Source organism: Tachypleus tridentatus, chromosome 10 (genome assembly GCF_004210375.1).
Source record: "Tachypleus tridentatus isolate NWPU-2018 chromosome 10, ASM421037v1, whole genome shotgun sequence".
NCBI lineage: Eukaryota > Metazoa > Arthropoda > Merostomata > Xiphosura > Limulidae > Tachypleus > Tachypleus tridentatus.
The window spans coordinates 143589708-143613485 of NC_134834.1; the positions used below are offsets into that span (position 1 = coordinate 143589708).

Below are 23778 nucleotides of genomic sequence, written 5' to 3' on the forward strand. Positions count from 1 at the left end.
AAATGTGCTGTTAGACTTGATTGCCTGTACATGTTGAAATAAAGATGATTGTAGGTTTACTGAAATGACTCAAATGTAATAGATAATTGAAGTCAAGTTTTGTTTGAATTTTAGTCGACTTCATGGAGATCAATCAGGGGCTTTCATTCTTGTAATAACACAGTTTTTATTAAACATTCACATAATGTGCAATCTTCATGTTTGTTCTAGTTTCTTCGTCATCCTCAGCCATATCCCATGATAGTTATTCCTCCATCAGGTGGCTACTGGGTTGATGGCACAAACCACGAATACCAACTGGACTTGGAGGGAAACTCTGTTACCCCCGAGTACACGTGGTCCCCTCAACTCGAACTTGATGATACTCCAAATATTTATCGCAAGATATTTTTGGGCATGGTGAATAAATTAATAGACTGTTTTACCCAGCTGAAAGTCTTAAGCCTTAATCTTAAATACCTAGCATATGATGATGTATAAAACAGTGTAATTTAAATTTAATAAAAAAGCTTTAGCAACATGTTAGATACATGATTAATTAATGTTATTTACTTGTCAAGTTCAAAATAGTTTTTAATGAATGAGAACAAAGATACATATGTAATAACTTTGGTTTATTATTTCTTAGTTCTATATGTAATAAATATTGTGTTGGAATTTTCAGTATAATGGGATACTGTTTAAACACTGTTTCTAAAATAATACATAATAATCATGTTATTTCTTTTTATCCAACACAAAACCTTTCATGATTGATTGTATTTGGATGTGCATTGTAATATTAAAGAATATTTTATCACATAGTGAAGCATTAGTTGTGATTATTGTTCTTTCACATGTCATATTATTTATTTTTGAAACATGCTTGAAAGTTTAAAAGACAGTTTTTGTTTTAAATTCCAGTGTTTTCAAACCAGACAACAAGTTACTGTTTTTCTAAAGAATAAAACAATTATTTATTAGCTTTGAATGTATTAGAATACAAGGATCTGTTTTAATAATGTATCATTTCATCACAGGATCACTTCAATTTCACTGCCTTTGATCCTAATGTTGGACACTTAGTGATGTCATTAAAAGTAGAAAAAACAGAAAATGGTCGTGTCTGGATTTTACTAAGGTACGTAGAATGGGTATTATTAATGTCTTAGGTCTACAGAAATATCAGTACATTATATTAACACCATTTTGAATATCCAAATAAGTTCTGACTGCCACAGCTGACATAGTCACAGTGAAACAGCCTGTATAAGAACTAAATTTTTACATTGTTTGGCATTTCATAGGTACTGAATAATGTCACAGAGGCTACGCTTGTGAGGATGCCATGTAACAGTCCTTTCCAACATGAATTATCCATGCTTGCAGATCATAAAATTTTATTCTGTGTGTTTGCCACACTATTGAGCACTTGTATATGTGAGAATAACTCAAGGAAAAATCTAAGGACTTAAATAACTTACCATAAAATTTTAGGAGTGCAAAATATTGTGCCCTCACTTCCACAAACACACCCATTCTCATAAACATGCTCATTAATTGATCATCTTGAAATATCATAACTACTTTTAATTACCATAAGTGTAAGAATGTTGATAGTTTTTCTTAAAATTATTACAAAATAATTTTTAGCTCAAATTAATACAAACATTACAATTATACTAAAGTGTACTAACAACTGGAAAAGCCCCCAAAATTTTGAAACACTTTGTGGATTCTTATTACAATTAGGTGATATTAAATTTACTTAGTCTGTGTTAATGAAAATGGCAGACACAAAGAATTCAGAAACAAAAAGATACTTTGTTTTTTAAAGTTTATTCAGTTGTCTGTGATTTACAAACAATTCAAACTTGTGCACTGAAATAGAAAATACTTGCTGAACTGAAGTAAATGAAAATTAATTTTTTTAATTTTCATTTAGTCCTAGTGGAAATAACCAATATTTGTTTATGTGGTGAATTAATGTTAGTGTATTTTAATGTTTCTTCCTAGAACAAGAACAGGTTTATTACATGATATTTTACCAAGCAGTTTGTTGGGAGAGAACTTTAGTGCAGGTCAACTTGCCAAGGTAAGGATTTGTGTAAAGTGTATTTGTAAAAGTTTGTTTATGGGGATGTTTGTATTTTGTAAAGATTTGTTTTTGGGATTATCAAAATCCAAATGCTTGTCTTCATGCTTGTAGTTTAGTAGAGTAAAAATGTTTGTGAAATACAAACACCAACAAGTGCTTATGGTCAGTTTTGCATATCATATACCTTTTCCATACAAGTCATTTCACAGTATTTCATTTTAAAATTAAAGAATATGTAACATAACATTTCAAATTTTGACAGAGGTCTGGACCTAGTAACTAGCTATTGCCATTCCCGTCTGCATACTTAAATAAGGAATTGCTTAATATTCAAAGTTTCATGTTTTTGGTGTTTTTTTGTCAGCTTGAGAAGATAATGTTTAAAATTAATTATAAAAGTTAATACTGACAACCTTTTTTAAAGAATAAAACCTCATTATTTTTGTGTGAGGCTTAGATTTTAAATGAATGAATTCCTGGCAACAATAGAAATAAACATTTTGTCTTATGTACAATGAAATTAGATCAGCATACATAATAAGACTGGATTCACCTCATTTAAGTGCTAGATTTATTTTGTATGATCATTCGATGAAGTATGTAAAGATTGAATTGACAGTGTGTGAATTTATAACTTTCATGTACTACTAACCCACAATTAACTACTGATGAATAGTGGAAATGTACCTATGTAATTGCTGGATTGCCAATATGTTAACCATGGGTGAAGAGTGAAGACTGGATTAATGAGATGTGAATGCTATATGCTGTTAAATTTGTTGTGATTACAGGAGACTCAGTGAGATGCTCAAATTTGTTTGTCTCTAGAGCATGCAAATGCTAATGTTGTGTGTGGATGTTCTTAACTGTGTAGAGATTTATGTTTTTTATCTTTGTTATTGAAAAATTTCATCACATTACTGCAATTCTTCAATGAAATATTAATTTTAACCTTTTACTGACTAACCAGAGAAGATAGTGTTAGTCTCCACTATATTGCAAACCACAATTGTTTATCTTTATATTATTCTCATTTTGTGCTATTAAAAATGTTCAGCAATTTATGGATATTGTGTGTGTGTGTGTGTGTGTGTGTGTGTGTGTGTACACAGACATGCATGCATACATACATCACAGATGTATCAACAGTAATAATTACAGTAAAAATATTTGAAATGAAAGAACTACCTGTCTATCTTTATCCAACCCTCAGAGAGTTGCATTGTCAGTAACAAACAAACAATTGTTTTTCCAGCTAACCTAGAGTAATAAACTAATTTATTTAATTTCTTTCAATTTACAGAAATATTACTGTTTTTATGCACCTCAAAGGTTTCTTTTCCAAAAGCTTAAAGAAATAAGTAACTTTCAGTTTTATTTTTACTTTAGAAGTTTGTCATAATTGTTCAACCAAATAAAGAAAATTATTGTAAACCAGTGCATCATTGGTATATCAGTAAAACATTTATTGTGTATAATAACATGAATATAAAACTAAACAATTTTTTTGTTTATTTCAGCTTCTTTGTGATCAGATTATAACAGAAAGATTCCAACCAGTAACTTTTCCAAAGGTATGTGATGTGGCTTCATTACAGAATTTATTCTCTCTGAATTTTCTATAGTACTTTAAAAAATAAAAGCAGTATTATATTATAGTAAGTGAGGTGTCAGTGAGTAGTTTTAGTGAAAGCAAAAAATAATCTAGTGATCAAGTCATTATGGTTTTGATTAAATGCCTAATTATGGTAGAGGGTTGAGTATATTATATTAAAATAATTTGTATTATGTAAATTAGCATGTAACATACGTATAAATATGGCAAAATGTATCAAAACTACATTTCGACTCTGATTGATGGCTCTTTGATACATCTGAGAGCTTATAATGCTAAACATTAGGTTTTGATGCCCAGAATAGGCAAAGTATAGATAGCCCACTGTGTACTTAATAGCAAATAAACATTGTTTGGTTTTTATAGGTAGTGTGATGCTACCAAAAGTAATCGTGTATATGTATCTCAGAACAGGTGGTATGGATACTAACACTTTTATTGATAAGGAGAGAACAACATTACGACCTTCCTAGGTCATCTTCAGGTTAAGAAAGAGAGAGTTTGAATGTGACTGTTGCTGGACACACATTTTAGGGACGAGTGTATAAACAGGTACGAGATTGTAGGGGACATTGCAGGTGGATGTTAGGTTATTAATTAGTATAGCTATAAAGGTGTTCCTTTATTATTAGTTTAATTTTGGTTTTAATAGCTGTATAAGTAGGGCTTCTTTGATTTTGTGTTTGTGCATATTTGTTTCCTTACTTTCCTTCTGGGTGTTTTCTGTGGTTGTGTTTATTTGATGTGCAGTGTTTTCTTGTGTTATTTGAATCTAATTTCCATTTTTCTGCTTGTTTCTTCAATATAGAAGTTGTGGCAGTTGTTGCATTGTATTGTATAAATTATGTTGGTGTTGCGTTTGTCAGTGTAGTTTTTACATAGTATGGACTTTAGTTTTGTACCTGATTTCTGAATAAATTTGGTGTTTACTGGAATCCCATACCCATTTATACTCTTGTCCCTAAGACATGTGTCTGGCACCGGTCACATTCAAACTCTCTCTTTCCTAACCTGAAGATGACCTAGGAAGGTCGAAATTTTGTTCTATCCTTATCAATAATAGTATTAATACCCATACCAGCTGTTCTGAGATACATTTTTATTTCAAGTGGGTTTCTCATCATCAAGAATTGTGAGAAGGGTTTGTAACAGCTTTTTCTGATATAAGATGCTCATACACTCCTATCATAAAGATGTTTTCAGACTGGAGATTTAGAATTCATAAGATGAGAATGGTCATTGTACTAATCAAACTAGAAAACAAAGCAGTATGATAAATTTGGGCCAACAGGACCAGCCACAAATAAACTTACAATTAGTCATATACCAGCTGTGGAAAGCAAAGTATGTTATCTTGTAACAGATGAAAATGAAAATACATGAACACAAAACTCATTGGCAAAAAGTTGTCTGTGTGCCCTAAACAACAGTACTGAACATCATGAAGAAGGATTTTTTATCCAGAAATACAATTTCAATATCTTTCCAGCCAACACATCCTTGAGTAACTGGAGAATGAAACTGATGTTTATGGTATTCCATATAAAGATATACTCAAGTTGCTGGATGCAAGACCTATGGATTTCCATGCAATTAGATTGTTGAAATTGGCACTGGGAAGCTGGTTATATTCATACAATAAACAACATGTACATAATCCAGGTAGCAGGGTTGTGTTTTAGAGATGACAACCTTATGATGGAGACTTGCTATGGGAAAACTATGCAGCAGTGTTATTTTCAAGTAGAGCATGAATGGATATGGTGCCATGGACTTGCAGTGACTGAGGCTGCAAAATTATTATAATATAATGTACTCAATCCCTGTATAAGGAACATTAGATTGAAATAAACAGTTTTATTACTACTTCAGATATCAGTTATTTCTGAAGTAAACAGAACTGTTGTTTTTAATTAAAAATTTTGTTTGGCAGCTTACTTCAACCAATTGCTCTACAACTGAATTAATATTTTATTAAAGAAAATTAATTTGATAAATGTGTAAAGAACCATAATAACACCTCAGCATAATAATACATAAAAAACTAAAGAGTTTACAAAACATAAAGAATGGCTAGTTTTGTTAGGCTTGGTTTGTCAAAACTAGTGGCTTTGTTATTTTGTGATAATTTTTTAATATTTGTTGTATTATTACTCTTATGTTTTTTTTATTTCTTTTATAAGTATCAACTGTGGAAAGTAAAATAGTTTAAGTTTTTAAACTAAGAGCTGGTTTAAATTATAATTAAATATTGTAAACTTTTTATTCTAATTCAGTTTTACACAATTTGTTTCTCAAATTTTATTTTCTTGTAGGCTTCAGAAATGCTCACTGCTTATGATGAACACATTTTGGTTAATACTTTCAAATTTGGTGTCATTTACCAAAGGCATGCCCAGGTAAGCTTGATATTTGCTGTAGTAGTTAAATATGCTGCCATAATTTAATTGTTTAAATCCAAGCAGATGCTGACAGCATTCAACCAAAAATTCAGATTTGTTGATCAGGGAGAGTGTCCGATAACATTTGTCTTTTGGCTGAAAACTAATCCAAACCTTTTATTATCCATGAAATTAAAAGAAAATTAAATGTTAAGATATGGTAATAATTATTAAGAAATTATCAAAATAATTCCTGCATAATGTTCAAAATGTTACAGGTTTAAAGAGTAAATAACTTGATATTCAGGTTACCAAAAGTGGTATTAACATAATTTAGATACTAAAGTTTATAAAAGGTTTTTGTTATTAAATTTAAAATATATTACACAATACCATACCTTTGAATTCAGTCTATATTTATTTCATTTAAAAGGTTATAGATAACTTTATCAAATAAACTCAATGAACACGTCTGTTGTTTCATTTTTTAGTCTTGACTTTCTTACATACAATGTAAGAATTGCTTGTGTAATACTAGCTTTGAAAGTTCTAAATTAGGAAGTAATGCTTCACTAGTGTGCATTGAAATCTATATCTGAAATTATAACTAAACAGTAGCATTCTTCAGATCAAGAATGTATATTTGGTGAAAACTCCTTTGTTAGAAGTACGTAATATTTGTTATTATATAACAAAAGTCTTGGGTTGAAACCTGAGTTGCAATGCAAAACACATGGAAAATAAAGGCTTAGAGTTTGTGTGTGAAGCTCTGAAAGCAGTGAGAAGATTTAAGATTTTTTTAAATTTCTTTATTTGATTATTCAGAATTAAATGTAAATTTTGATTTAAAAACAAATTACTTCTGATTTATTTTGTATTTTTAAAAAATTGCATTATTTACTGTACCCTTGCTTCCTTTTTTTCATGTGCTATTCTGGTATATCTGGTTCAACTTGATTAATATTAAGTTCTGCAAATCCTATATGAACTAATACTTGAACATCAAGTTCAATAAAGAAACAAGCCTCGGTGACTTTCAGAAGTTATACTGGTTTGCTTATGAAGTCAGTGCAATTGATAAAAATATTGCTTTTAAAATTTCTGCATTATATAGATAAACATGTGTTGAGTTTGCTAATTAGTTCTCTCCTTAATCTGTTTTCATTTTACTTTTCAAAAGAGAGATGTAGTTAATGGAATGATCCCCCACATATAATAATGTTAACAGAAGCTATAACTGTAACTTTCAAGTAGTGTATAATAAAGCTTGCTCTGATATAGTGATTATAGTTTATCACCTGTTACTGGTAAATGTGTGCTAGATTTAGTATTTATTAAAATCAAATCATAAAACTGAAGGAACTTTGTCTTATTCACATGAATAAATTCTGATTTTAAATATATTATAATAGTTGTATGTGTGTGTTAAACTTTGATAACATTTTTTTCTTAATAATCTCAAGTGATAAATTTATGATTCTTTACCAGTTTCAGTTTTGTTTTCTGTGGTATTATGTTGAACACCAGTTTGTAATCTAATCAAAGTAGATGAACCCATGATATGTGTGTGTTATTTTGTACTGGAGATATTTTGTACAAATATTAATTTTTAGAGAAAAATTATGATGTTTCTTTCATCTTAGCTGGTATGATAAATTTTCATTTACAGCAGAGTGCATTTTGTCTCTTATAGACCAATAAACTATTTTCTGTAATACAAGAACCAGCTTACAAAATTAACTTCTTGTTAGATGGTGCTTATGTCGGTATCTAAGAAAAATTAACTTTCATAGTGTATGTAACCAAATCAGGTGAAGCATTGGTTTTATTGTCAAACCTGATGAAGGATAACAGCATTGATGTATGTAAATATTTATAAACACTACCTGTTCTTCTAATCAGTTTTGGAGAATAGTTTTTTGTTTTGTTTTAAAACATGCTGCTTTACTTGAAAGGTATTGTTTTGTTACAAGGAAACACTTTAACAATGCAAATTTAGTATTTCAGAGTTAACTGTAGACAGTAGGAAAATGTATTTGAAAACAGTGTGTGAGTTTTGTTGAAAGAAACTTTTTGCTTCTTGGTTTAGACAACAGAAGAAGAGTTGTTTGGAAATATAAGCCACAGTCCTGCTATGGATGAATTTCTAAGTATGTTGGGACACCACATCAAACTAAAGGATTTCCAGGGGTGACTTTGTTTTTGTACTTAAGAGTTGTAATACAGCATCACTAATAATAATTGTAATTCTACATAAAATTGAATTTATTTTCCAGATATTTATTAATTATTTATTTTCTTGAACTGGCACAAAAAATGTTCATTAAGAGACATATTTTAGATAATGTCTAAAATATGTTATTACTGTTCTAAAGACTAAATATTGTACTGATAAACAGTATTTGTCTTTTACTGTTTGTTTCTAATTTGACTGAAAACAAGATTTAATCCCATATTTCTGCTAGTGGATAATACTGGTGACTACATTTCTGTCAATCTGTCCAGCACTTTCATCAGGTCATATTCAAGTCACCCAAACAGTGTTCGTCAGTAGAAGAAGAATACATTTGCTTTAACTAAAACTACATTAAATAACAAATAATTTACTATATTTGTATGTATGGTGTTTTTACTTTACACAGTGAACCTATGTTTATATACGATTGGAAGGGTATGTAGTATGGATGCTACTAATTTATTATTCTATATTGCTCAGTAGAGAAGTTGTTTTAAGACACTAAAAATGAAGCTTGTCACTTGACACCAATACAAGTGATAAGTGATGAACTGAATAGTATTTGGGTTTCATATATATTTTATTTTATTGCATCAGAGAAATGGAGTAGTTTCCAGTCAAAATCTACATTTTCATTTATTGTCAGTAGTTTTTGGGTTTTTTTGCAACTTTTGGATGAGCTCAGAAACCACAAATAAATGTTAAGAATTAATTGGTTGTACTACCTTCTTTAAGTCTGGGTAACTTGATAGGGCATTTATTAAAATTAGATGTCTCTGTAGACAATACAGTTGCATGAGAAAATAGAATGTGTATGTAGAATTTATTCTTTAAGAAATAATAAATATTGTTAGTGTTGGAAAGAATTGGATCTTGGGATCTTTCCAAATGTCAAACTAATCCTAAGTTTGTTTCTGGGTAAACTTATACTACTATATTTGTTATATTGCTGGAATATTTCTGGAAGAAATCTTGTTTGTTGTCAAAAAATTTAATTCCCTTGCTTGTGTATTTGCAATGTATCTTCTAGCTTTCGAGGAGGTCTCGACACCCATTATGGCCAAACAGGCAAAGAGTCCATATACACCCAGTTTCAAGGGTGTGAAATCATGTTTCATGTCTCTACACTTCTTCCCTACACTGAAGGTGACACTCAACAGGTGCATATTTTTTTCTTTTACAGTCTAAAAATGTTAATTGGAGAAGAAATACTTAAAAACAAATTAAATTATGTTTTTGTGGGAATACTTGTTGAATTTTTTCATTAAGTGTGCTTAAAGAATTAACACCAAAAAGACTTCTCAATTAAAAAGGTACAGTGAATCACACATTGGTAACTGTGTTCTTAAACTTTACTAAGAGATGTAAAAACCCAACTTGTAAAACACTTTACCAGCTTTGCATGAAATTCCTGTTTTATTATACATTATCAAACTTTTCCAACTTTATGTAAAGACCCTGTTTTACTAAACATCATTAAATTTTATTAACAGTGGAATAAACGTGTGTGGTCCTACACACCAGATCCTCTCAACAATGTAAGAAAGCCCTGTTTTACTACACATTGCTATATTGTATCTACAGTGTATAAGAGTCCCATTTTGCTGTGTATTATTAAACTTTTCTCAAATGTCTCTGTGCATTATTATAATTTTACTTTCATACTTCTCTTTATAGTATTAATGGTCCATGAACTCTTATAATTCTCCTATTATTAAGACCTTTCAAAAAAAGGTATTTCTCTTGATAACTACAAGCAAATTACTTAACACTCCTACGAAAAGTGGGGCCTAATAGGCCCCAGAGCAACTTGAAAGGTTATTAATATTAGGCTAATAATTTTGTATTTAAATGAAATTGCCATTTAAATCCATTAATGAATGGATTAACGAGATTCCCACTGTCCCTATCTACTATCTAGCGAAACCACAGCCAGGGGAACGGGCTTGGAGAAATCAGGACTAGAAACGTCTTTTCGTAGGAGTGTTAAAACAAGTTAAGATGCATTTTAGAATTTGCAAATGAAATTCTGCTTGAAATGGATGCATTTGTGGCAGGACAAATACAGTATGTGACTATTTATCACATTACTTACATATTAAATTATTTTCTTCAAAAACGAAAAAATTATGGAACTCAGTCATTTGGTCTTGGTAGTTTGTACAGGATTATGTGTAGAGCAGTTTGCATTAACTTGTCATAAAGAAATTACAAGGTACCTATTTATAAATATATTTTTAAGGAGATGAAAAGTGGTCAGTAGCCTTTATACTGAAATCAGCTTTCAACACGTCCAAATTGTGGTCTTGCTTCAGAGGTCCTGAACACGCTCTTGTTGATGAAAAGGGATCTTGATATTAAAAGTGCTAACCTTTCATGTAGTATTTATTTAGAACTTTCTTCATTACAACCATGGTGTTAAACTGCTTGTTTTGATATTTCAGCTTCAAAGAAAGAGACACATTGGGAATGACATTGTAGCCATTATATTCCAGGACTCCAACACTCCTTTCTCCCCAACCATTATAGCATCTAATTTTCTACATGCTTATATTGTTGTTGAAGCTCTTGAACCCAAGTCACCTCAGACAAGGTTGGTGTTTTTTAAAACTCTACAGTATGCATTCTGCTATATGACTGTGTGTGTGCTTCATAGCATTCCAGAATATCTGAAGTTGACGATTGTATTTTTATGAATTATCCTCGAACAAAAATCTTTCCACTTAAACGACAGAATACATTTTTGTTATTAATTCAGTCCACTTTTTACTCAGTTAAAATATGTATTTACATTTCTTTATAACATTATTTAAATTCTCTTTTTGTGCATATTTGTTTTATGTCCATCATTTGGATATTTTATTCAACACTGTTCTTCCTTCTCTTCTAACCTGTGTGTAGAGGTTTTATAAAGTAATATTTAAAAGAAGTATCATGACTAGATGATAAGTCAGAACCAGATTCTGTCCCTAGCTGAACATTTACATTTTTCGTGCAGACTTAATGTAATGCATGTTTAGAATATAGCTAAATTTCATTAATGTTTAGAATACTGAAGAACTATGGCCATTTGGCTAAGGGACCTGACTCATAATCTGAGTGTTGCAGGTTCAAGTCCCCATCACTCCAAACATGCTTGCCCTTTCAATCATGGGGGCATTATAAAGTGACGGTCAATACAACTTTTTGTTGGTATTAGAGTAGCCCAAGAGTTGGTGATGGGTGGTGATGACTAGCTGCCTTCCCTCTAGTCTTACATTGCTAAATTAGGGACGGCTAGCGTAGATAGCTCTCATGTAGCTTTGCACAGAATTCAAAACAAACCAAACCACATAGGTTAAACTTCCATGTAGTTGTGCTTTGTGGAAGATTCAAGTAGGTTGTATATATTTTACGTTCTTGTTATAAATAAAAGAAGTGATATTTTGTACAAATATTAATTGCATACTAGTTGTCAGAAGCTCAGAACTGTATGGTTTCTAACCTTAATGTTAAAATAGAAACTTAAACAGTTTTTCTTTGTTTTTCAGATACAAGGTTTCAGTTACAGCAAAAGATGATGTTCCATTTTTTGGTCCACCTTTACCACAGCCATCTGTTTTTACCAAAGGGAATCGGTTTCGAGAGTTTCTTCTGGCTAAGCTTATCAATGCTGAGCATGCATGCTACAAGTCAGAAAAGTTTGCAAAACTGGAGGTACTGCAGTTTCATCAAATATTTGTTGGATGAATGATTTGGATTTGTTAATTGTGATAAATTTACAATGTAAAAAGTATGTAGACAAAAAGGAATCCACAGTAGCCACAGGAATGGAAATTTTTTTTAGGTAAGATTAGAGTAAATAATCTATGAGACTTGTTTTTCCAGCCCCGTATGGCCAGATGGTTAGGTTGCTCGACTTGTAATCTGAGGGTCATGAGTTGGAATTCCTGTCACCTCACACATGCTTGCCTTACAGCTGTGAGGAAGTTATAATGTTACAGTCAATCCCACTATTCATTGGTAAAAGAGTAGCCTAAGAGTTGATGGTGGGTGGTGATGACTAGCTGCCTTCCCTCTATTCTTACACTGCTAAATTATGGACAGCAAGTGCAGGTAGCCTTTGTACAGCTTTGCAAGAAATTCAATACCAAGCATGGGACTTATTTTATTACTCATCAGGATGTCTGCCAGCCTACCCTCAAATTGAAATTCTTCTAGGCAGGTTAGAGTAAATTATTCTATGAGACCTTAAGTATTTTGAAATCGAAAGGGTGTGACATCTGGGACCAAAACTGTAATTACTTTCAAATTCATCAAGAGAAAACAAAAAACTTGAAGCCAATCTACAAACTGCTGTGCTGCAGCTAAAAACAACTGCGAGATAATTTAAAATAAACATCTGTGTATTATCTTTTAGTTCATAAATGTCAATTGTTGCTCATATAAATATTTTATTTTGTGATATTTGTGAATGGACTGTCAAATTAAATACAATATTCCTTTTGTATTAAACACAGTTTAGTTAATTATTAAAATGATCTCTTCTCATTGAAGAGTAATATTTTATCAGAAATAATATAGCTTATAGTGCTGTTTTGGTAATGAGAAAAAGTTCTATGCCAGGCTTCAAACATTTTAAGAATCATATTGATCAAGCATAAACACATATGGTCAGAATTTGCCTTCCTATTAACTCATAATTTTTCTGTTCACTAGTCATATCAGTTGACTAATTTTCTGTAGTTGTGTGGAAAATTTTCTAGTTTAATATTAGTTTGCAAGAAAGCATATAATTTTATATCATGGCTGTTAAGATGAGAATTATCTTATTCCAGTTGTCACAGTGGTGAAAAAAAACTATGGATTCTGAGATGCACCTTTTAGAATAATCTAGAATCATTTTATTGCCTTTCTTTTGAAGTTTATGATTATTATTTGTATTTGTATGATCCAGTGAAGAAAAAATAGGCATTTCAATCTTTCAAAAATATATGTAAATATATTTGTTAAACTTTAAGTCTGACTTGAAGTTGAATTTGTACCCCTCAAAAATATTTTTGAAATTTATTCTGTTTCAAAAATTAGTAGTTTATAACAAAAGTGTATTTTATTTTTCACATCAGGATCGAACAAGAACCTCCCTTCTTCAGTCCCTCCATGATGGTCTTGTGCAGAAGACCCAAGAATTCTGTGGAACAGGACTGTGTTTTGAAAACAACAAAACTGATGTTAATGGTACAAGCTCACGTTTCTTTGACTCTGTTCGGAAAGCCTTGACTGGAAGATCTAGAAGTCAGTCGATAGAATCCAATCTTTCCAATGTTACACCTAAACGATCCTCAACTAGTGTTAGTAGTAGCAACACAACATTTGGGGACTTAACTCCTACAGTAAGTGCTAGTAGTAGTTGTGCAGGCTTCTAATAGTTATGGTAACATCTTAGTAGCTAACATAAAAATTTTGTTAAAAGAAGTAGTGAATATTTTTAAAATTGTCCATTAAACAATAAAAATATTAAAATTAAATGATTTGTATATATTCAGGTTCACAAACGAGAATTTAAGAAATACATTTTTAATAAGATCTTGAGATAATGTTTAACTAAGATCAGTTTATGTTTACAGTTTCTTTCTTAAGTCTTCCAGATATATCTAACCATCTATATTTCTCTAATATTGAAAGATTCAAGATGTTTTCATTTCATTATTGTGGAAGCAGTCTTTTTGTTTATTTCAACCATACTTTACAGGGATAGCAGAATGAAACTTGTTCTTGTAACTTATTTAGTTTATTACAGTGTTTATTACAACTAACCTAAAAAAAATGTGTTTGTTGGTAAATGTTATGTTCAAAACTCAACATAAACATAGCAGCAAAGACACTGAACTGAAACCCTTGGGCATAAGTTACTTTTATTTCAGCTACAAAATGTTCAGTGGGTCTTTACCTAAATTAAGTGTTTCATTCCTAAGCCTTGTAGCATATTACCATACATTTTCTTAAATATGTTATTATCTTTGTTATAAATATAATATCAATTTTATTGAGATCTTTTTAAGAATTTATTTAAAAGCATGTAATTAAATTCCAATGTTTCAGAGTATCAAAGGTTCAGGTTCAATAAAGTATTGGTATCGGAGATCCCCCTCCCAAGGATCTACACACAGGTCAGAAATCACATTCTTTATATCCAGTTTTCTTTTAGATCAAGCATTATTAGTTGCATAAAAATTGTGCTGTGATTCTAGTTTGGGGAGATCATTGCAATTTCTCTTTCATATGTCATTGTAATGGATTTTTAGTTTCTTTGCTAGTTTATTCTCAGCTATGATGGTTTAATTCATTTACTCTTTTCTTAACTAAAAATGTCAAGAAAGATTGATATTTTGTGCTATGGCCATGTGATGCGACAATTTTAAAAAAATCAACTATTGTTGTTGAGCAATAAGACCAGGAATATTTAAAATAAAATTTTAAGAAAGTAAAACATTGAACTTTCATAAAAGTTGATATACTTGAATAAACATTGGCAAAACAGTTTGTCTGTGAAAGTAGTAATATTTCAAAAGTCTTAAAAAATACTATCCATGTTATGATAATATTTAAGTTCCTATGTAAACTGTGCAATGCAGAGAAATGGTTTTGCTTAAAAAAAGTATATAAAATATTAAAAAAAAATTGTACCTCTGAAACTACATCTACAGCAGCTATTGTGTGGTGTTTTACCATTGAACAAACTAGTTGATGAGACCTCAGTTAGCTTGAAACTGCAGTACTCAGTTAATTATGAACTTGCTTAACAATGCTGTCTGAGTACCATCTCGATAGGTGCAAGTATATGTGTCACAACTAAGCTGGTGTGACAAAAAAAAAGCAGTTTTCTATTGTCCTTTGAAAAAGTACAAATACATTAATTTCAATGTGGTGACAAAGTTAAAATACACTTCCAACCCATTTTATAACCCCTGTTTGCTATACAGACTTTTCTATGAGTGCTGCAGTTAAAGATACGTTACATTGTTTTTAGTATTTCTAGGAATGCTTAGGTGGGGTGAGGGGGAGTTTGCAAAACACTTTCAAACTGTCCTGCACTTATGATCAGTTGGATGTTGAAAATAACCTGTTTATTTAGCTTTGTCACAATTACTGAAGATATTGAAAGTTTTGTTGTTTATTCAGTAAATAAAAAAGAAACTAAATAGGCAAACATTTTTACACATTATCAGTAAAGTTAACAATGCTCTCAGTGAAACCATAGATTGTCTCCCGTATTCAGCAATGTTATAACAGACAATATTAGCTTTAACATTTTGGACCACGTTAAACTTGAAACTATTACCTTTCCAAACAAGTTTGTTTCTGTTACAGTAAGATTGACAACAGTTTTTAACAAATATTTTTTTACTGACCATACATGGATTACTAGAAAGAACATAGTACCATCCTAACTATATACCCTGTGTGTGACACTTTTCAGTCTTGAAAGCCAAACTTGTGAAGTTGATTGGGCTTGCAACACAAAGTCTTAACAGAAATGGCTTGTGTTTTTTTCCTCATTTCTGATAGCATAGTTTATTAGTGGTGCCTCAAGATTAGCACATAATAATTGTAATACTTCATTTTGCTAAGTTTCATATCTAGAAGACCAGAAAGCTATTAAAATGATATGAACTTTTACCTTGATGTATTTCACAGTTTGTATTTTTATTTTATGTTATAAAGAAAAGTGACGTTCTGTGTAAATGTTGATGGAATACTAATTGTCAGAAGATCAGAAGACAATAGATTTTTATTCTTCATAATAAAGTACTTCAGATATCAGAAATTAAGTATAATCAGTTATTTCTATGGTAACAAAGCCTTAACCTAGAGATGTGTAGCCTGTGTGATATTATATCACAGTGAGAATGATGTAATGTGAACAGGGGTGTATACCACATGTAACACCAATAACAAACTCAACTCCCTTTTCCTTTTCAAGCTTGATTTATAATGATAAACCTTCCCTTTTTTTGTTTTCAGGTTTCTTTTATAATAATAAAAATAAACGTTATTACACAGACTTCAGTACTTTAATAATTTTATAACACTTTAAAACTTTTGTAATCTTTACCTTTGCATTGCACTCATCTAGATCTCTTTTCAAAATTATAGTACAAACTTATGGTTCATAAAGTATTAAACTTGTTCACTGGAAGTAAAAGTCATAATCTCTGATCCATTATGGGTCCTTCTGTGCAGAAGATAGGAGTGTTTAGTCAATATCAGATCAGCTGGGATGCAGTGCACAGTTTTTATCAAGATGCTCTTCTTGTCAGTTAGTTAAAATATATCAGTTAATGTATTATATAATATGATTACTTTTAGTGTACTTAACTATCAGATTATTCAATTTGCCTGTGTTTGCCATCTTTACCATAATCTACAAGTCTTAAGTGTAATATTTAACTTTCTACTGTTTGTTGTGAAGTTGATAGTTTCTCCACCAGACTTGAATACAAGATAAGTTAAACAGTTTGGTATTCAAGGCATTAAGAAAATCGTGTAATAACAGGTAGGCAATCAACAATTTATAAGTACAAGGAAATACTGATGGTGGAGTATGCTACATGTTTTAACAGATCATTGGTTTGTCTTCAGGTATGATCATGAGCAATGCAAGGTTTATATATAGTTGTAAAAACAAAAGACAAAGGAATTAAATGTAATGAAATAATGTCAACAGGTGACAGAACATAGGTAAAGGTCAAATTTCATCGAATGTATGGACAGTGTATAGACCTTGCCACATGTGACTGATATTGTTAGGGCCATTATTACGGTTTAGTAACGGACCATTAACTATGATGATTTCTATAGTTTCTAAACTTTTCACTTGCAGAGAATACTTATTGAATTTAACTACCTAAAAAACATAACACTATAGAGATTTTAATCCAACAGATAGGGCTTGTATCAAACTTGAAAACAGTGAAAATATTATGTTAAATGTAACATTTCACCTATCAACAACATAAAACATTACAAAGTTTTCATTACTGTTTGTTCCAGAAACTTGTAATAAAATTCTTAGTTTTTAATAATTTGAACATTGGTGTGAAAACTGTGTTCAAGCTTTCACAAAAAATTAATTTCTTGCTATCTAACCCAAAATACTCCATATTAAAAGAACAAAAACAGAACATGCACAATATCCCATGTGAATGTGAAAAGGTCACGATAGAGACAATTTCCAAATACCTGCTTTAACATATCAACATGAAACTGGTCACAGAATACTTTGGGATGACATTCTTCTCCTATATTAACCCAAAAATAAAAACACTCCTTATAAATTATATAAATCAGAGCAAATTATCTCTCACTAGCAATATCAATCTCATTTGCTAGTTCTTTAGACCCTTCATACCCTTGACCATGTTTGACCTCTACCTGCATCCTGTTGACACCATTTCTGTTTTTCATAATGTGTAACAATATATAAACCTTGCATTGCTTAGTACTGATCACATCTGAGGAAGAGAAACCAATGATCTGTTAAAACATGTAGTATGTTTCACCATCAGTAAAACTCTTTCTTATGTTATAAATTTAAAGAGAGACCAACGTCCTGTCAAAAGATGTATGTTTCACCATTAATAAAACTTTTTCTTGTGCTTATAAATGGTTGTTTACCTACCTATTAATATATTAGCATAATGTGTTTTCTTACTTGAGTAAAAATCATGTGCAAGAACCTAAGCTTAAAAAAAAAATTTAAAATGAGGGTTAGCATGATATTGGCTCTCTTACACATCATATAATTAATTACTGATTAAAGACTGATAACATACAAATAGTTATATTTTATCACTGTTTATTAATTTAAAAAAAAACATTTCAACATGCCAATGGTGATCTGATTTTGAGGTGAAAGAGTCAACAAAGATGGAAGTTTTCAAATAATCATGTTAAATTTAATGCCAGCTTAGCTTTATTAACAAATAATAAGTGTAAATAATATTAAACTTTATTACAGAGACTTCAATGCTTGAAAATGCTAACTAATTATGTTTAACATATTTTATTATCTTTAGCTTTGCTTTGCATTTATCTCTTATCAGAAATAGGAGTTAAAACTGATATGTATGTTAAATATTGTACTGTAAATTCTGATGTATTAAAAGTTATCTGTGCACTTATTTACTACATCTATTTAGGTGTAAATTATTGCATGTTTCTGTGTTTCCACTTTTCAATTATCTATTCAGTCGAAACAATGACACCATATCTGTTGGAGCCCAAGAGAGATCAGGCAGTGGACCAAACACACCAATGTCAAGTCCTGAGACCCCACCTCTGACACAGCACATCACCTGTGAATCTGACTCATCCAGCATCAATAGTCTGGAGTTAGAACGTGTCTCAGCAAATTCAGAAGACTCTTGTAGAGGTGCCGACAGTGGGAATTTGAACACCGTCCAGTCTTGTTCTGTTTGCACAGAAAGCTGTAGGTCACAGAGGCCCAGTTGCCAAGGTATGAATAGATTAAAAAAGCTTGTGTACAAAGGTTCATTTCCATCCCTAAAACCTTTGAAAGTACTTGACTGTGCTATGAATAAATTCAAAAACTTGAATGTAAAAAAACAGTTTTAAATCTATGGATATTCTTGTGTGTTTTGTATTTTTTACAACTCTCACAAAAGTCCAAACCTTGCATAATCTTATATAAGGTGGAAGCTTCCTGCCCAAAATATTGCCAGTATAAATGTCTACCAAGCATATAGTGTAAACTCTGATTCTGAAATGGCATCACATAACACAACATATCTTTAGTGAAAGTGTACATATTGTGCAGCACTGTGTAAATTCTGATCCTGAAATGGCATTATATAACACATTATATATAGTTAGTAAAAGTATATTGTTTGCTCTATTGTTGTTTGCTTGCAGTTTACAGCAAAGTAATTTCATGCACTTTAACATGGATGAACTTGTGTACATCAAAGTCCCACTTTAATTGCAAGATAATTACCTTATTTATATCATTAACTGGTATTAGAACATGTTATTTTTTAATTTTGTTACTAATTGTTTTTTCAATGAAAGGTCTATATACTTATTATTTTTAGTATTCTTAATGGCAAGTGAAAAGAACTACAATATTTCTGTTTAATAATGTAAGCGAACTTAAGTTTCAATAAATATTTATGCTCTTGGAGAATCTCCTGGAGTACTGGTTTCAATTTATATTCTTGCTTCTGGGAAATCAAATAGGAAGATCAAAGTCTTAATTAAGTATTTGACATTTTTTAATCTTGGTTTGTTTTTGAATTTCTTACAAAGCTACACAGGACTACCTGCACTAGCCATCCCTACTTTAGCAGTGTAAGGCCAGAGGGAAGACAGCTAGTCATCACCATCCACTGCCAAATCTTAGGCTATTCTTTTACCAATGAATAGAGCAGTGGTTTCCAACCAGGGGTGCAAGATAACATTTGTTTTGGCCACTTCACCTTTATTCTTAAATAAATAATTACTGTGAGGGGGTGTGAGAACATATTAAAATTTTTAGGGGTGCGGGGCATAAAAAAGTTTGGGAACCACTGGAATAGAGGGATTGACTGCCACATTATAATGCCCCCATGGCTGAAAGGGTGAGCATGTTTAGCATGACAGGGATTCGAACCAGCGACCCTCGGATTATGAGTCGAACATCTTAACCCACCTGACCATACTGGGCCAAAATTTTAATTCCCATGCCTGGAACTGAACCTGGGCCTCCTGGCTGAAAGCTAGGTATCCTAGCCACTATACCATATGAGAATTGAATCTTGGTAAATGGATAATTTTATTATAGAGAAAACACATGAAATTTGTATTTGTTTTACATCTGTAAGACACAGAGGCCTAGTTATCAAGATACAAGTAGTTTAAAGCTTTGTTTCAAACCTACTTTTAAAGACTGAATTTAATAGCAAGTGAAAAAAACTGCAATACTTCTGAGGCCTGAAAGCAAATGCTATCTGTGCAGATATTTAAGAACAAATTTTCTGTACTTATTTACTATATACAACTCAGGTGTAAATTGTTACATGTTTCTGTGTTTTTTTTTCAATAATTCTTGCTCTCGAAAATTTTCTACAAATTTATAGAACAGATGGGATTTGCACAATACACATCCAACAATATATGTCACGTGCATTAAAAAAGAAGCAGGTATTAAAATAAATGTATAATAGTGTACATGATAGCAATTCCATTTTTGTAAAACGGAAAATATGAATTATCACAAAGCTGGAAGTTACAAGTAGTTAGATAAATAAGCTATTATGCACATAAGAAAAATGTTTCATAAAACTGATAAAGAACAGTGTTTGTGTCCTTTATTCATATTGTGTGTGTGTGTGAATAAGCATCTATATCATAACCCTTTAAAATTTCTTTTCACTCTTGTAGTTTTTTCCTCTTTGTTCTATATTGCAGCTATGCAAAAACAGATTGAATCCCTGAAACTGGAAGTAGTTAAATTGAAAACAGATAAACTAGAGCTTCTCAGGCAAAATATGGTAAGTTTATTGTGTACTGATTTATGACATAAAGTCCTACTAGTCTGTTCTTTTGATTAGAAGTAGTTAATAATGAAAATGGCTCTTCCAAAGTAACTAAACATAATACGTAGAAAACTTATTATAATGATTATTTTTCAGCCATAGGGCTCTTTCATTTAGAGAGTAATAATGTTTTATATAAAGGTCTCTGACTTTTTTCAGTGTTTTGAATCTTTCAGTATATTTTGAGTGTACGTATGAGAAAGTTTAATTCAAACAGGATTCTTGTTTGATATGAAAGTTAAGATATTAACTTATCATAAGCATTCATGTTTTTATATTGTACGAAGTGTGGCCCTCAACTTGCAATCACAGGTCACAGGTTTGATTCCCATCACCAAACGTGCTTGCACTTTCAGCCAAGTGGATGTTGCACGTTAATCCCACTATTTATTTGTTGGTGAATATTAGCCCCAGAGTTGAATGGGTAATGTTGATTAGCTGACTTCCCTTTAGTCTATTACTTCAGTAAGATATCTTTGTGTGATATTCAATAAAACAATTATCTTATGTGATTCACACACTATTGATATTTGAAGTTCAGCTTATTTGTCTGCATGTCTTATCTAGATGTAATAGCACCAGTATGTCTTTCTTATTTATTAAAAATTTAACTCAAATTTTATGAGTTTGATGATAAAATTACAAGCATTAAAATTATACTGAGAACTGGTCAAGATGCACGTTACATGGTCCATTTAGTATCAGTATGATAAAATATATGAACCTCACTGGTAGTAAATAGTGTAAAAACAAGTCGATCATTTGAGGGTTAACATTATAATATACACCTATTGCTGTTTAACAGTTTACAGTGTTTTACAAGAAGTGTTTTGCAAATTTTTTGGGTCAATATAAAACTGATTACAATTTTTAAATTATTTCTAACTGAATAAACTTCTAAACATTGTATGAATTTAACACTAAATAATACTTTACTAAAGGTAATTTCAAGTATAAATGCTAAAAATACATCTTTTATCGTATTCTAAATAATTTTTCATTATTTGTTCTAGTACGTATAATATGCTTGACAAATTATCTAGATTTTATTTGTTGAAATTAAAATATAAACAGTGAATTCCTTCAAAACATTATTCACTGTTAAAACAACCATTTAACGTTTAAAGTATTGGAAATCTTTAATAATCATGCCAAGAAAGTAAGACTTTTGTTGTTTCCATGTTAGACCAGCCAGCGAGATCTAAAGAAGTTGAAGGAAAAAGAGGTACGATTGACTACGGAACTTTCTCTGACAAAACGAGAACTGTTCAGGTTACAAGCAGCACACACCGAAGCATTAGCTAGCATTTAATTCTCCAGTCACTACTGTAGTTGTTGTTAACATAGTATGTGATCTGTGCCAACTGAAGTAGAAGGCCCAAGCACTGCTACATCAGGACAAACATGTAGAAGGCAGTTCAGAAGAATTATGACTCCAAGACTTATTCTGAATAAGGTCCAGATGTTTGCAGTGTCATTGTGTTCTAATAGTCACTGTCTAGATGCCTCGTGGAAGGTTTGAAAGTGAGTCTTTTTCAACAAGCTGTAAAGGTTTAAATGGAACGTGTTGTAGTTAACCCTACAAAGTCAAATAAACGTTTCCATAACACTGTTTTAGACAAGTTAAAAATAATCTCTAGTTTCTGATCGCAGATGAAAAAGTAATTTGAATCTTGAATGAATGACTTTATCTTCACCAGTTGTTCTGATATATACTATAAAATTGCATATTCTACTGCATAAATTAATTATTTAAACACAGTGCAAAAATCAAGTAATTTATAAATAATACACCCACATATGGGGTAGAATATGCTTATACTGGGTTTACCACAAATTTAGGAATGAACATGAGAAAGTGATTCAAGTATAGGGATGGGGATTAATATTAATGGGCTTTTATGTTAAATATGAAATACTGGTATGAGTGTTTAACAGAAACTAGATGTTATTTTGAAATAGCTTTTGAAAAGTAGTAACAAATGTATATTTGAAGTTCTGAATAACATTTTGTGATCATCATAGATACAGAGAGGTACATTTTGATATCGCACCCTGAATGTAAGTAAGTTAAATGATATGGAAACTTCTAACGTAGAAAAGTTGCACCTTAGCGATTCTATGTATCATACTACTTTGAATCTCTTAAGAAAAACCATGTTTTGGAGAATGCCATTTCTGTCCAGCAGAAACAAAATTTATTGCTAACTACATAACCATGCATATTCAGATACTGGTAACAATAAAAACTAAATTGTAAGAAAAGAAAGGATCAAAGAAAACTTTGTCAGGCAGGTTTTTTAAAAAAATCTGTCTAATTAAATTAGTTGGATTAGAGGTATAATGCTGCATACTTTATCTCTCTCTCACATTATTTTCCTTCAATTATAAAATGTTTTTTCTTTTAAAGATTTTGATATAGTTCTCTTTTAGAAATTTCTTATTTCCTAGTGAGTTCACTATTTACATGGATGTAGAAATAATTATTTTGCACAAAAGTAATATGTGTAATAGGACAAAAAACCTCAGTTGGTCTAAATTTCAATAATTATTACTAGATACAACTATCAAAGAAAACACTTTTATACATTAAAAATCATTTATACATTAAGTTTCTAAGAAATAGTCCTAAAAGTTTCTTTTACACTGAAAAAATTATGATAAAAGAAATAATACTGAAAATAACCACAGTTTTAATGGTTAAAAACACTTCAGATTCTCCATTTCACTTGAAATTGTCAAGTTACAGTCACCATGTACTTTTGTAAACCCAAGTGAACGAATTGCATGAAATAAATTACCAACATATTCTTTATAGAGTTGTAATCATTCAAAGCTTACTTTCAAAGACTATAACCTGTCAATTTGCAAAATCATGTCTATAGTCTAATACT

The 23778-nt window shown here is 30.9% G+C and overlaps 2 protein-coding genes across 18 annotated transcripts in view; one reads left to right on the forward strand and one right to left on the reverse strand.

The window, feature by feature from the left end:
• LOC143230509 (rap1 GTPase-activating protein 1-like) overlaps positions 1-23778 on the forward strand; it is a 148921-nt gene that overhangs the window by 98527 nt on the left and 26616 nt on the right. For 10 of the 15 annotated variants that reach the window (XM_076464189.1, XM_076464192.1, XM_076464190.1 and 7 more), the window contains 14 exons: positions 211-399; positions 1020-1120; positions 1996-2074; positions 3598-3651; positions 6008-6091; positions 8163-8263; positions 9340-9469; positions 10754-10902; positions 11840-12005; positions 13415-13681; positions 14391-14458; positions 18542-18807; positions 20757-20839; positions 22071-23696. In XM_076464189.1, the coding sequence (XP_076320304.1) occupies positions 211-399; positions 1020-1120; positions 1996-2074; positions 3598-3651; positions 6008-6091; positions 8163-8263; positions 9340-9469; positions 10754-10902; positions 11840-12005; positions 13415-13681; positions 14391-14458; positions 18542-18807; positions 20757-20839; positions 22071-22196 (1863 nt within the window). In that variant the 3' untranslated portion in view covers positions 22197-23696. Of the gene's footprint in view, positions 1-210; positions 400-1019; positions 1121-1995; positions 2075-3597; positions 3652-6007; positions 6092-8162; positions 8264-9339; positions 9470-10753; positions 10903-11839; positions 12006-13414; positions 13682-14390; positions 14459-18541; positions 18808-20756; positions 20840-22070; positions 23697-23778 lie in introns of those variants that run through there. The other 5 variants (XR_013016474.1, XR_013016471.1, XR_013016470.1 and 2 more) reach the window with 1 other exon arrangement.
• LOC143230510 (AP-4 complex accessory subunit tepsin-like) overlaps positions 21790-23778 on the reverse strand; it is a 58829-nt gene continuing 56840 nt past the window's right edge. For 2 of the 3 annotated variants that reach the window (XM_076464200.1, XM_076464202.1), the window contains exon 15: positions 21790-22427. Coding sequence is in view for 1 of the 3 variants with exons in the window: in XM_076464203.1 (XP_076320318.1) it covers positions 22383-22427 (45 nt within the window). In the remaining 2 variants the exon portion in view is untranslated. The remainder of the gene's footprint in view (positions 22428-23778) is intronic. The other variant, XM_076464203.1, reaches the window with a different exon arrangement.